Consider the following 15,642-nt stretch of genomic DNA (forward strand, 5'->3'; position numbering starts at 1 on the left):
ATGCAAGTCAATGGGGACTAGCCTCTAAAGTCCTTTTGACAGATTTAAGACAATTTAACTGCTCTTTTTTTGTGGTTTTTTTCTGGTCACATATTTTAGCAATCACCCTAAACTACATAGAATTCAAAAGCTTAATCGCTCAAAATTAATCATGTATTTTTTACCATGGAATTGGTACTTTACACATTTACTGAGCTCCTTTCCTTAGGGGGCAATGTGAGATATCATATCACAAATTTATCTACAATTTTATAACCAAAACTTTTTCAAATCTTGGCAAAACATATCTTGTGTATATATATATATATATATATATATATATATATACATATATATATATATATATAAGGTAGACAGAAGGTATAGAATATATATATATATATATATATATATATATATATATATATATATATATATATATATATATATATATATTACCTTCTGTCTACCTTATATACATGTGTGTGTGTGTGTGTATTTTTGTTTTTATATTTTGATAGTTTTTGGTAAATAGAAGCACTACTGTAAAAGAAATGTATAAATTCGTAACTGTCCTAAAGTTTAGAAGTCACCTGGTGTCTATTTTAAACAAAACCCCATCCAGAAGCAAATTTTTTATGATATCAACTTATATGTTCAAATCATTTATTAAATAATGACTACTTCTAATAAATATAAGTTTTAATGCAATAATGCTAATCACTAATATAATGTTAAGCGTTCGCATCTGTATGTGTGTTTTTCGTTGAGTCCTACTAAAAATGCTTAAAATAGTTTACCCTTAAAACTCTCCACAACCTCTCATTAAGTTCATATTTCATGTTTATACTGAATGTTTAAACTAATTTAAATATTTAAACTCTATGAGGATTAAACTGTGCAAAGGACCTGTCATAACACGCGCCTTATGATTAATTCATAGACAAACTTGTAGGATAAAACACTTTGACTACATATGCATTAAAACTCACTGCAAAACTGCCTCAAGTAAACTAGTACATGCGTTTGTGAATAATGCAGGTGTGAAAATGCTAGTTTCTCAATTTTATTTCCCACCGTCATCCTCTCCTTCCTTCCTGTCTTTTTCCTACCTATAATTTTCTGGGATGGTGCTGGGAAAGGTAAAACTAGGATAAAAGAACACTAACAGGGAAAGTGTGAAGCATTCGAAAGCGGGAGATATGCCAGTCACGGGGAGTTTTCCTTGCAGGCTGCACCTTTTTCCCTCCTCTCCTCGTGATTTCTCCACGCTCCACACTCTATTCACATGTCCCTTCTGCTTATCTCGCTTTCCGTTTATCACAGTAGGAAAAAACTAATGAAATACGGTACAAAAAAAAAAGAAAAAAGAGCTGCTTTCATCTGAACTTTACTTAGAGGACTGAATTAACATGCATCGTTCATCATCAACATCATACGTAAGTCAACCCACAGTCGTCGTTTAACTCCGCTGAACTACACACTGACAGTGATTCCCTATGATATAGCACATAACAGACGCCCTTTGCAAAAAAATGACATAAAAATGCGGCTGTCAACAGAGCAAATGATATGATCTAGATTGCCATTTGAACAGCGGGAAGAGACATGTGGCTGCTGCTGTTAGTGGTCAGTTAGGCGTTAATATGCCAATGCTGAACAGTTTTCTGAAAATAAATTAAAAAAATTTAAAAGTACCACACGTTTTGACTGCATGCAATGTAAACCTGGGAGAGCCTGATGTTGCTTTAATTGACTTCTTTGCCCTGATTGGCAGAACGCTGTCTTTTTGTCATGGCGCCATCTTGTGGTGTGAACTGAATTGCACTGATTTTAGAAGACGTGGGACGTTTCAGATCTGGTTTTCTCATGACCGATTTCTTCTCGATAGCGGCACTACGTTGCACGAATGAAGCTGATTGGTTGAAAAAGTATTCTACAGAGAGCAATTGTTTTTCAGGGAACACGGAGATAAAGTAGGTCCAGGCGGGCCTCGATCGCGTTACAGTCTTCATATTACCAAATCATCCCCTAAACAAATGCGCACGCGCACACGATACAAGCACATAAACACAGAAACTAGTCGTCAACACTATCAGTACTACTAATAATAAAAACATACAGGTGTCACGTCTTTGGACTTTTATTGTTTTTGTCGTGTGCCACGTGTTCCGTGTGACCTACTTTTGTTAATTGTGTCATTGTATTCACCTGTGTCTAGTTCATTTAGTGATTTCCCGTTTGTATTTAAGTTCTAGTTTGATCCTGTGTAATCGTCGGTTCTCGTCTTTAATATGCGTGTGGTTTTTGTCCTGCCTGCCCGCCCGCCCGTAAAGATATTGTTTATTTAATCTCTGAGAAGATTAAAGTGTTTTCGTTTACCTTATGCTAGTTGCGTGCTCTCATGCTAACCACACCGTGACAACAGGATGCTTTGCAGCAGCAAAGTAGTGAATGCTGCTCTTTATGAAGTAGTTATATTTAGTTTTGCCATTGTCGACGTTTGTCGCCGCTGACAAACATTATAACTTATGGCCTCATGGTCAGTTATTCCTCACACGACAACGACCGGTCAAGAAATCACATTTTGAAGAGGATGTACACACAAATAAAACACTGAACTCTTTGAAATGAAACTTTGAATATGCAGATTTTATTTTTTAAAGATATAGCGTGTGGTTTCGATACTTCCACACGTGCTAGCATAAACAGACGTATTAATCACGAAACCACCAGTTGCCATAGCAACACTACAGACAAATCTTAGATTATATATGTTATTTATCAAGCATTACAATTGGTTCCACGCTGTATTGTGCATGAAACGAGCACTAAATCAGCACATGGAAGTGCAGAAAGTGATAGTGAAGAAATATGTGACTGTAGTAATGGACATTTTTATATATGTTAAAATGATCATTTAAAACGGTTACAATATTTCACTATATCTCTGTTCTTAACTGCGTGTTGAGTTCTTCTTACTTGGGGAGTAACGACTGTAATAGAAGGAGTAAAGAGGCTTGGTTTGGGGTCTTACAATGCACAGGGATCAGCTGAATAGCAGGAGAGATGAACATCAAAAAGATCAGCCTGTGAGGTTTACCGCAATGACAGTCAGTTTTAAAAAGAAAAGTCATCATTTGGAGAGCAAAATCAATAGAGCGTGCTTTTAAAAACCCGGAGTCTCAGCTGAGCAATCTCCTTTTTGAAAAATAATCAAAAGAAAAGGAGCAAGAAGCATTGCTGAACACCGCTCATTGATCTTCATTCAGCCTCCCAATAGAGTCCAAGTGTGTTTGACTGATCTGATCTCTGAATCTCGGGCCTTTCCTCCCCTGCTGAGGCGTCAATACCTCAGCTTGAGAGACCATTTTAAAGTACCCATCACTTCCTCACGCTCCCCGAGCGACAGGCTGAGAGTAGTCTCTCTGTGGGTGAACTTGGTTATATTAAGCCAAGACTTCACCAGGCTCTATGCATGTGTCTCGACAGACCATCCAACGTGGAATCCGAGAAAATGATCTGCCCTGGAAATAGCAAAGCAAGCACAATTGTGCGAAAGCCTTCAAAGGTTTAAGTGTGATAAAATTTCCTCTGAGATTCAGCAGGTGATTCTTTTTGGAAGGATACCTAGGAGCTCATTTCCTTTCATAACTCGAAAATAAAAGCTAAGCCAGCGATAGTGGTTGATCTATCCATACGTAACTACTTTTTCTAAAGGACTTCTATAACATTTAGACTTTTTTTTCAATAAAACTTGCTTTTTAAGCTCAATTTTAGTTGTTCTCTGGTTAAAAGGTGTATAAACCAAATTCAGATTTATAAAACTTTTTTTTTTTTTTTCCAAGAAAATTTGTTTTTTTTTAAGCTGAATTTTTGTTCTCATGATGAAAAGCTAAATAAGCCAAATTCAGCTTTATTAAAGGCTCTATATTAAAGTTTTTCCAATACATTTTATTTGATTTTTGTCAGATAAATAAGGCTTTTTTAGCTCAGTTTTTAGTTGTTCTCTGGAAAAATAAAATAAAATTTGCATCATAGGATCCCGTAAAAAAACTGTCCCAGAAACAATTGTCTTCGAATGACGGTACATTAACGCCAAGATCCAAGACCCCTCTCCTTGAACATAACATGTGTGAGGCAAGGCAAGCAGCTGATCTGATGATTTATTGTAAAGACACTATGTTTACAGTAAATACAGAATTCCAGCATATCAAGGCCTGTGATACTATGAGGATTATTTCTATACGAGAAGCATATACAACCTCTGTCAATGAACAGAAAGAGCGGTCCATATGAAAGCTGTGTGGAGCACTCAGCACAAAGAAAGCACTTTCTGTTTGAGATGGTCCTCCACTGCGTGATAATGTCACCATCTGCTGGTAGAATCACGGAGGCTGCATATAAGCTTATACACTTTAAGCTTGAAACATACAGACGAGATGAACGCACGCTTTCGTTTAATACAGGTCAAAGTGCTTTGTTAAAACCAAAGCACGTGCTGAGGTGTTATCCTGCAACAGTTCTGAATGATAAAACATTAAATACAGGTGGGTGTGGGTGTGGGTGGGTGTGTGTGTGTGTGTGTGTGTGTGTGTGTGTGCGCACGCTCGCGACCCAACAAGAGATTGTTAATAACACATCTTAAGAGTAAAATGCGATAAATAAAGTGTTCATTTAAAATGAATTAAATAAAAAATGCAGAGCAGGACACGATTTTATCCATCACTGGATTGTCAAAAATGGTTGTTACACACCTGAACGGGTTCAAAGAAGCATACGTGTATAAGTGCATTTTGTTAAAGCATTATGAAGAATGACATTATAATCATGACATAGAGGAACTTGAATAGGCTGAATAACGTCGATTTTGTGCATGCGTGCAACTGAAGTGGGAACCAAAAGAAATGGATACCAAGTAATTCAGCGAAGACATTTTCAAGAATAACCCACAGCGTGAAGCAGCACTTGTATTCATGAAGTCCAGTTATAATATCAATAATAATTATCCTTATGAGTAATAACAATAGCATATCCAATCGCATTCAGTGTCCGATCCAAAGCCTTTCTCCAACGTCAGGCCAGTTTTATGGCTCCTAAGAAGGTGGAATCACCATCCAGAGAGATATTAGCATGGGTACGAGGTATCAGAAGCTCCAGTCTGTCCCCAGAGTCCAACTTCACCACGCCTGCACATCGGATGCTCAGTTACATTCATTTGTAATAACAAGTGCATTATATATTTATTCATATATGCGCGGTGCTTCTCTAGAAGACATTTAAATCACTCTAACAGTAATTTTCGCAGCGGTACATTATATTTAAATCTGAAAGTAATCCGAAAGTAAAAAGCAATCGTAACGTCATATTTGGAATTTTTGGAACATATTAATCATGCATTTACTGGTCGCATTCTATTTCTAGACTTCCTGACCGTGTGGTAACGAATGTGGTCTAGTTTCTGTCACTGGGTGCTCGTCACAAAAGAACTGTTCACATTTCAACCCAAAACCACAAGAAAGAAATAAGAATATAAGCAATTACATTCAGCTTAAAGAAAAGCAGATATTATAATACAGATATTGTAAAAATTATTTGTAATAATGAAATTGAGAAAAGTGTCCGGAAGCATTAGAGTGATGAGAATGTGGCCTCTTTTGTAACAGCGATTAAAGAGACACTCACCTCCCGTGTAGCAGGTGTAGAAATGATTGACTCGATTCATGCTCTGAATGCAGCGGAACAGATCAACGTGCTGACTCTCGTCTCCAACCACGTTCTTCTTTATACGAATCACGATGTGGCCCATGGCGAACGTATAGTCTGTGTAGTAAACCTGGGAAAAGGAGAGCTTGAAATAATGAGGAAAAAACACCGAGCACGGTGTTGGGATGTTTCAAAGAGGCCAAAAGGACTCAAGAATGCGTCGTACACGGAGAACGTATGTGTACCTGACTATAGATGAAGAAGAATCCTTCCTCTTTGACTAAAATGGTGCCCTGCTCTTCTTCCAGAGCTGTTCCACGCTTCAGTCCGACTTGCCATGGGATGGCTGTGCACATTTCCAAAGCAAACTCTGACAAAATAAATAAATATATAAATATATGTCAGATGATTAGTTGCATCCAAATTAAAGGTTCGCATAATATACATATGCATTGAGTGTATATTTATTATGTATATATAAATACACAAAAATGCATGTGTTCATATAATACATATATTTATAATATCAATTTCATGCATATAAATACAGATGATGTAAATACATGTATTATAGTATTATATATATATATATATATATATATATATATATATATATATATATATATATATATATATATATATATACACACATAATAAATATACAACACTCACACACACATACATACTTTTGTAAAAATTTTGTATGCAATTCATCACAATTAATCATTTGACAGCACTAAAATAAATATTGTTTTATGTTGGGTCAGATAAAGATTTCAAATCCTTCCTATAATAGTTTAAACATTGTGTTAAAAACATCAAATAATCTGAGCTGGCATGTGCCGCTCAATCTGTTAAGATCAAAAACAATATCATAGGTATTTTATCTTTTAGCAAATTATTGGATGATTGATAGGTTTCTGTACAATCTGCTCAGTTATGTTTAGAGTTTGGGGTAGGAGCAGGCCTTTATGCTATTTATTTTGTATTTTAGTTGCGATTGGAACTGGGCTGTAAAATCAGATCAAAATAATCAGGAACTTTCAAATGAAATCCTGCGCCCAATTCTAGTAATAGGATTCTCTGCAACTTTCCTTTCATCACTGACATGTTATGGAAGTGTTCAGAATGTGTGCAGAAGTTCAGAACATGTAAGGCCAGTTATAACAAATGAAGTTACAATGCGTCTTCATAGTAAAATGAACTCTTCCATGGCTCTAGCAAAACGCAAGGTCACAATTGACAAAATGGATCACCTGAATGTAATCTAGCTCAAGTCTGTGCCAGATTGTATGGAATAAAATGACATTTACGATACCGCAATTTTACAAAACTCCTTCAGTACCTTTCTGGAAGGTTTTTTTCTTGTTGTTTGCCATCATTTGTAAACAGGGCTGGGATTCTGTGGAAAGATGTTTTCACACGGAAAAAAAATACAGAACGTGAATGCATTATTATTAAATACTTCCTAAAATGTTGTCTGTAAGTGAAGAACGATTATGGAGTTGGATCTTATGTAATAATATTATAAGGACATTGAATTCAGTGACTCATAAAGCAACAGGATATGCAGATGTATAATGGTGCACTTTTGCACATTGTGCATGTTTTTGTTTTTTTAATTTATTTAGTGGTTTTAATCTTACACCATCTGTCCTCCGCACCATTCCTGTCAGTATACACAAAAAACCACAGCTCATTTCAGTTAACGCTCAAAAAAGAAAAGCAGAGACGAGCTTCATGGAATAAGCAGAAGTGTGCACTTGCCTGCTTTGTTTGACGTACGACCCAGGCTCCTTTTTGAAAGGACAGTATGGTCTGTTACGGGTTCATCCATCTCAGCCTGCTGCAGATACTGTACACAGACGACCAGAAACATAAACGGCTCAAAGAGCTTACACAAGATTACGTTTCATGACGGTCTGTTATTGGCACGGAACTCATAAAGATGGTCTTGTATGTGGTAGATTATAACGGACAATTTGACCAGCATGAAAGTGCTCAAAATATACATTGTTTTCACAGTTAGTTTGAAACAAGTAGATGTCAGACCATTAAACTGTGAGTAAAAAATGTATTCATTTAAAAGCAGAAAATTTTACTTAATAATGACACTGCATAACGACCCTTTTTTTCTTCATCTAACTTGTTTTAAACTCGGCATTGAATGTACAATATCGATATAAAAAGAAGCTATGAGAAGTAAAATATTCCTTTTTTCAACATTATAAAATGGTTTAAATATTTCATTAAACCAGGGTTTCCCCTGAGCTTAATATAAGAAGTGTAGTGGGGTCGTGAGTTGATTTAAATAATCATTAATTAAACACTAAAAACAGAAATATTTGTTTACCAGTGTGACCATTAAGAGAGTTACTGATGAAACTCATTTGGGAATGTATTTAAAATCAATAAATTACAAATGATTTACTGCCATTGTGTGAATAACATATCATGCAATCTATCAAAAATAACTGCAATCTGATTATGAGCACTTGATTTTTTGGAAATCTGATTACATACTGTAATTCAGATTAAATGTAATCAACAAAATTGATGAACTGAATAGTTTCCTGTTTAGAGTGCATTCGTTCTCCAACAAGCCATAAGACTCTTGAGTCCGGATATTAAATTTACCCAGATATGATCCTTTAGACAGTTTTCCAAAGTGACTACTAACTGCTAACTAATGCAGTTCCTTTACATTCCATCACATTTAAAAGACACAACACTTTAGAAGGACATTTGATGTACATGTATTGTGGTCCAAACCTCAATGTTCCCCTTGCCCTCTTCTTCTTCCTGCCGATGGGTTTGTTTTTCTGCCTCCTTTACGGGTTCTTCTAGTGTCCCGCTTTGCTCCTCTCTCTTGCGGACCACCTCAGCTCTCAAACCCTCCACCTCGGCCTGCAGGGCCAGCATGTGGTACAGGGAGATCACAGACAGGGAGGAGGAGGTGATGGTAGCAATCACCAGCACCAAAAACAGCCAGGGCAACCTTCTCCTTTCACCCCGACCTGGACCGACATCTTCACCGGGCATGGTGGTAACAAACTTTTAGAAAATATGGTTATCAGTGAGTACATGTAGCCCGAATAGCATACAGAATCTGAGGAAACTTCTTTAAAGATCTCCACCTACCTCAAAACATCATCCTTAAAGTGAGAGGTTTCTACTCAGAAAGAAGCTTGTCTGGAGTTTTTTTTTATTACGCCTGCTCAATCCAGTTCACCTTTATATGGAATTAATGTCCCCCCGAAGCTCTTAGCATACATTTCTTTCAGAAAAATCCCAGATCAGACTCTTACACAACTACCTTTCCTCTTCAAGCTGATATTTGTTGATGTGGAACAGAAGAAAACTGGTTTCAGCAGTTGAAGTCAAACTTAGTTCAAAAGCTACTGTACTCAACAAAAATGCCCTGCCTGCAGCAGCTCCCCAGCTAACGGTCTAGTTTTTGTGTCCCTTTCCTGCCAAGCTGTCCACACCCACCGTATTTAACACTGCTCTGCAACTGAAAGTTGCTTTGTCACCACTTACTTTGTGGCTGTTCCGCCAAACTGCGTCAAATGTGCACATAAAGGCAGATGAATTAAAAGGTCAGACTTGATAACCATAAATTAATAGCAGATAAGAAAGTTTATAAATGACAGTGACAAGAAAAACTAAAGCTATTCTTGGTATGAAATCAAACATAACAAAAAAAAAACAAAAAACAAAACCAGCATATCAGTTTCGTTCTTTTTAAACGTGGAGTTTCCACAGTGAAAACCAGAAACAGGAACTCTCCAAAGTACAAACAGACTCATGCAGCCAAGTTATCAGAAGGGTTTGATTTCTTTATTGCATGTTACCACACAGAAAATAGAAAGAGTGATCCAACTGTATGTACATGAACAAATGATTCGAATAGAAAATCCATAGCTCAAAACACAAATGTCGAAAGAATAAGAAAACCCTCCTTTGCACATTCAGAACTGAATCTTTCCGCTCTGCTATTTACTGTAAAAAGCAAATATAAAACATGAGCAGCACTTTATATTATTTCATATATTCAGATTATGAACAAGATGAAATGAGATTTCAACATACAAACTAGCCCCAGAGAATGGCCAGAACATGCCAATGGTGCGTTAGTCAAATCTAGTAAACTCTTAAGTAGTATTTTTATTTTTTTTGTCATAGTTCAGCATCTTTGTTTCAAGGTTTACACTCAACCACACAAACATTCAATAAGGTATCATGGCACGTCACTTTGAGTTCAACTAAATGTCACATTGCAAATCATTTTAATTTGAAATGATTTCCTATAAGATTTAGAGGCAGTTCTTATGAATCGGGCCTATAAGATCAATAATGACCATTACAGATTATTTCTTTTAAAATCAAAAGGTCAATAAAGTGATGTACAAAATATCTTATGTATAGAAACCATCCAAAAGCTGACGTCTTAGAAACTTTTTCCTCTTGCATTGGCTGGTTCCACTTCTTACTCGATTACAACTGTCCTGTTACTACATAACTAATAACCATAAATAATACTAGACATAACTGAAGACATCTAGAGCTCAGCTGTGCGACTATACAATCTCGTAAGCACCCTTAAGAATGACGGGGCCCGAAAGAGCCCTTAAAATCCTGAAAGGTGGACTTTGGAAGCCTGATATAACCTCTGGATTGAAGATAGCAATATCTGCATGCAAACTGACATAGGATCACTCTGCCTTGAAATCTGTCATCTTAAAATTCACAGGCAGTTTTCACGCATTACAAAAGACGTGAGCGTAAAAGTGCATCAGAGCTAAACGAAATGTGCTGAGCATCTAAAGCATGCAATAATTACAGATTTGTATGTGCATTGATGCAACACTACATAATGGTCGAGGTTCGCAAAGTCCACCGTTCACTTTTAATGGGTGCCTGATGGTCAACCATCAATGTGAGACTACAGAAACACGAACCTGATTAGATACAATAAATAATGCCAAAATAATGATCATTTTGCCAGCATTTACTCTTCCACACCTGTATGATTTCTTTCTCCTGTGGAACACAAAAGGAGAAATTTCAAAGAAAGCGCTGGTTGATCTTCAATTACAACGAATGAGGACAGATTCAACTCATTGGAAAATAGTTTTAGCGAACAGCAAAACTTCTCGGCTGTGAACTTTTATCAATGAGTCCTTTTGAAGAGACTTGAGGCTTTTACCTGCAAGTGCATGGAAAAGAGTGGCCAATGTACTCTTCAAAATATCTCCTTTTCGTTCCGCTGAAGAAAGCCATGCAGTTATGAAAAGGCATAAATGGTGAGTAAATGACGGCAATTTTCATTTTTGAGTTGATTAATCGTTACATTGTCGTGAATGTTTCTGCGTTTTAAAGGAAGATGCTAGAAAATGGATGTGTGACACAGTGCAACAGTCACCAATGGGCAGGTTTTTCAACATGATCCAAATAAAAACAGGTCATTGGTAAAGATCTGATGTTAAGCATTTGATCTTATTAAGAGAAAGGAAAGACCTTATATACAAGTTGTGCAAATGGACTGTGCTTGGAACACTGTCAAGCAGCTGCTATGTGCGATTTCACTCTAACTTTCAGAAGATCACTAAGCCTGAGAGAGAGTAAACATACTTTAGTCTTGTTGTGTTGGTATTTTCATACAGTGCTCACAGTGAACTGTAGCCCGCATGAACATCAGTATAGAAATCTATACTACTCACACACAGCTCCATATGCAAATCCAAAACATGGGATCAAACCACAATGAGCTGATTTCCTGAGTGGATTTTAAACCTTCCGTAAAAAAAGAAGGCAGTGTGATAAAATAAAGCTTCAACACATTACAGCCGGGTATAGAAGATTGAATGCATGAAATGCCATAGACAAAGATGAGTGAACTAGGATCAGTTGCCCCTGGTCCATTTAACTGTATTCACTGGAATTTAAAAAGGCAAAAAAATATTTTAGAGCCCTCTGTTCTATTAGGAAAAAAAGCGTGAATATATATTACATATAAACGAAATAAATAAGAATATAACTTCTCAATTTGTTTAGTAGTTCATTAAAATTGTTTAGTTCAGTAGGCTTAGGGAATTTTGGAGTAGCAGTTTGTCTTTAATGAGTAAAATAAAGCCACAGACATTATTACGTAACTCATGAATTTTAAACTACTTCTCTAAAACTGACGCATAAACTCAACAGTTCAAGCTCAGAAAGTAGTTCCGACCATTGTAAATTAACGATTTCCAATTACGTTTGCATGTGTGGTACGGATTTATGTATGCTTTTGAGGGCAAAATCAGAAAATAAAGAAAAGGACTCAGAGGGCATTTAATTCTCGAGGCAGATGCATTCATACTTAATATAAAAACTGACAAAAAAAAATATTCTGAAGTCTTAAAAAACGTCCGCCTTCTCTATTAAATAAATGAAATAGTAACTAATAAATTGTTGGTGTGTGATCAATGGAAAGAAAGAGCTTATGAAGTTGGGGGGGAAATAATAAAATATAGAGAATAAATTGTACATTCTATCTGAGAGGGTCCAGATTTAGAGCAGTCAGTAGTAGTTACTGTTCTAGATTATGGTGACGTTGGACGTCCCCTGGGCCGTCTCTTCTCGGGCATGGCTTTTAAGAAGCTCCTTCATGAACTGCTCTAGGGCGGCAAAATAGCCCTGGCACTGCCAGGTGTCATTGTGAGTACCCTCGGGAAAGATGGCGAGGCGTTTAGTCCGAGACGGCGACAGCTCATACAGCTGTTTCATCATCACCGGAGGGATGAGTTGGTCTGATAAGCCCGAAATGAAGAGAGACGGCATACGGCACAGTGCAACATGTCTATAGGACAGAAACTTGTTCTTGTAGCACCAGAGCGGTAGGTAACGCATTGGAAAGAAAGAGAACAGCGTGGCCGCCATGTGCGGGATGCTCAGGAAAGTGTTCTCCATCATGATGGCGGCCACTCGATGCGGGTTGCATGACGCCAGACGGATGGCCACCGCTCCACCCAATGAGCGACCGAATAACACCACCTTGGTTTTGTCGATGTCCGGCCGGGCCATGACGTAATCCAAAGTGGCCTCTGCGTCCTGGTACAGTCCCTCTTCGCTAGGTTCTCCTTCGCTCTTACCGTAGCCTCTGTAGTCCACCAGTACCACGTTGGCCTTCAGATTGACCAGCATGAGCAGCGCGTTCGGGACACGGTGTCCAATGTTCCCCGCGTTGCCGTGGAAATATAAAATGGTGGGAGCAGCGGCGGGGTTTTCGCCGGTGTAACGGAGCAGGATGAGGTTGAGCCGCACGCCGTCTTTGGTGCGGATGAACACGTTCTCGTGGGGAATTCCCGTTGGCATTGGAACGTAAAGGCGCGAGGAAGAGGGCTGGTCGGGAAAGTAGAGCAGCACGTCCTGGAACTTGTACAGGATGCCGGCCACAGAGGCCAGGATGAGTCCCAGCAGGATGAAGCCTCCGTACAGGTGGAAGGTCAGAATGAGGGCCAGAAGGGAGACACGGCAGACTCCCCAAGACCACGAGCAAATGGTCAGCAAGCACGCCTCCAGTGCCCCCCATAACCTCCATGGCTTCTCCATGACAACTGGGATGACAAGAGTCTCCAAACTCACTGCAGGCGTAATCTGGGGAAACACAGAAGGTAGGTTTGCGGGGGGGTCCTATTCAGTGGTGGATAGAAATGCGTTATTCGCCAATGGATAGCACATTTCTATGGACAAAATCAATCTATGGCCTTGTTTACACTGTGACCCGATTCAGATTTTTTTCTTATATGTGACACATATCGGATCTGTTCTGTGACAATGTAAATGCATGCATTTGGATATTTCACAATTCACTTTCAAACCTCATTCATATGTGGAAATAAATCAGACAGAAATCAGATATGTGCCAATGCGACTGTCATGTACGCAGGCAGATAATTAAAACTGCGACAATTTAGTAATTCGCCTCGTTTAATGACGTCATGTGGGAAGCACGTGTGGAACGTTAAATGCCATCGAACACACGAAACATGGAGGAGGAAAGTGCAGGGCAGCAGTCGACGGCTAAATTTACATACATTGCAGAGTTTGCAATAAGCACATTTCGCATTTGTCCATCTTGACAAATGACAAAATGTATGAGTGTATTACATAAAGAAAAAATTATTAAAATAAAAAATATATATATATATATATATATATATATATATATATATATATATATATATATATATATATATATATATATATATATATACACACACACACACACACACATACATACATACATACATACTCATATTTTGAACACTTTCAACAAACACTTTACAACAAATTTGAAAGTGCCACATTCAATCAGAAAAGGCTAGAATTACTTGCTTTATAAAATCGGTCCTACTGTTTTCTCTCTCTTTGAATTTCCCTAATGGAAATTCCCAAATAAAAAAAGAGAAGATAATCAAATCAGACGAAGCACTCATCTGCAAAGCACTTAATTCACAGGATTATCCATAAAACAGGTTTAGTTATGTAATATATAAACATTTTTGTTAACTATATTGCATTATACAGTTACCATGACATTAAATTATTTGTGATACAGGATTTTGGTCACACCCCCAAGACCTACCATGACCTTTACTGAAATACTATGGTATTACCCTCTGATTCCAGCTCAGAAGCAGAGAGCAGGTGCACATATACATTGTGAGTCATCTAAACACAGGGAGATTAATTCTTTAAGGTAGGGTTATCATGTGATGACACAACAGTGCTGTCTGGAGCCCTCATGGTGTTTAGGGACCAAGTCCAGTCTCGACCAATCAATTACACTGGAATGCAGTTGAGGATCAGCACTTACTCGTTCATCTGTACTGCACACGCATACATTAAGAGAACATGTTTTCTTTCCCAGATCACCATTACTTTCGCAATACAATAGAAATGAAGCTGTACCACGATCTGACCCCAATATCAAACCATACAGCATAACGCTGTGAGCAGGTCCGCACTAAACCCCGCGCATTTTTGTTTTTCATCCAGCTGTTGACACAGTGAGAGAGAAAACACCCTGAAGTCCAAACCCAGCTGACACGAATCATAAACGCACCGATGACAGATTGATGTTGACAGCAGCTTTTCCCCTCTGGACTGCATGCACTGCACAGCTAATACAGCTGCTAGCCATGTCTACAACACATCTGCTCACAGTCTGATACAAAACTACTCACATCTATCGCATTCTTCAGCGGCACATCTTCAGAGAGCTGAGCTCACGAGCAGGTGAAGCGGTCATCTACACGAACATGCCCTGAAATATCAGCTGATCCACTGTGGCTAGCAGCAAATCTAGCCAGACTGCTGCTGTACACTGGTGTCGCTTCTAAGATGTTCCGGGCGGAAACAGCGGAACCTTCTGGAGAGGGTCAACACGTACTGCGAGTTCAACGTCCGTGTTTGTTTATAAGTGTTTATTCTCATAATTGCTACAAATATATATATATCCATTACCATTGCTATTTATACATCGTATGCATTTATACATTTAAAACACATTAAATAACTTTGAGTAGGTAATCCTTCTGTACAACGTTAGGTGACTTTTCTGTGAATGTTTACTGTATTTATTTCTTAAAAAGGGGAAAAAGCATGATGTTATTACGGTCTTTAATTTTTGAAAACAGAAAACATTGAGGCTTTTATCACATTGCGAGATTATATAGCTAATCGTTTTTAATCATTTGTGATATTCTGAAAGCTGAAAAAAATTTAAATGAAATAAAAAAAAATAATGTAAAAAAAAAAAATGTCTTGAACATCTCAAAATATTTCTCACACTTTTTTTTGTAAAAAATAAACCAAAAAAAAAGTTAGAAAAAAATGAGGATAGGCTTTAATGGAAAGCTTCTTTTCTTTTCAGTTTTTCCACATTTTAACGTCCTCTTGTAATATGGCAAC

The 15,642-nt window shown here is 37.7% G+C and overlaps 2 protein-coding genes across 3 annotated transcripts; both read right to left on the reverse strand.

Annotated features, from left to right (window-relative positions):
* Positions 1-4,132: 4,132 nt before the first annotated feature.
* Positions 4,133-9,251, reverse strand: tnfsf13b (TNF superfamily member 13b). Of its 2 annotated transcripts, none has more exons than XM_043248919.1 (7): positions 8,827-9,251; positions 8,458-8,739; positions 7,453-7,540; positions 7,031-7,087; positions 5,931-6,055; positions 5,665-5,830; positions 4,133-5,168 (listed from the first exon to the last, which is right to left on the reverse strand). In XM_043248919.1, exons 2-7 carry the CDS (start codon positions 8,725-8,727, stop codon positions 5,056-5,058), a joined length of 819 nt encoding a protein of 272 aa, XP_043104854.1. In that variant the 5' UTR covers positions 8,728-8,739; positions 8,827-9,251; the 3' UTR covers positions 4,133-5,055. The 2 variants fall into 2 exon arrangements, with proteins under 2 accessions (XP_043104854.1, XP_043104855.1); XM_043248920.1 differs by having other exon boundaries at positions 5,665-5,815; positions 8,827-9,237.
* Positions 9,252-9,503: 252 nt separating this feature from the next.
* abhd13 (abhydrolase domain containing 13) lies at positions 9,504-15,099 on the reverse strand. The gene is made up of 2 exons (XM_043248918.1): positions 14,916-15,099; positions 9,504-13,323 (listed from the first exon to the last, which is right to left on the reverse strand). Exon 2 carries the CDS (start codon positions 13,276-13,278, stop codon positions 12,265-12,267), a length of 1,014 nt encoding a protein of 337 aa, XP_043104853.1. The 5' UTR covers positions 13,279-13,323; positions 14,916-15,099; the 3' UTR covers positions 9,504-12,264.
* Between the last annotated feature and the right edge of the window lie 543 nt (positions 15,100-15,642).

This window comes from Puntigrus tetrazona, chromosome 9 (assembly GCF_018831695.1).
Source record: "Puntigrus tetrazona isolate hp1 chromosome 9, ASM1883169v1, whole genome shotgun sequence".
NCBI classification, from domain to species: domain Eukaryota; kingdom Metazoa; phylum Chordata; class Actinopteri; order Cypriniformes; family Cyprinidae; genus Puntigrus; species Puntigrus tetrazona.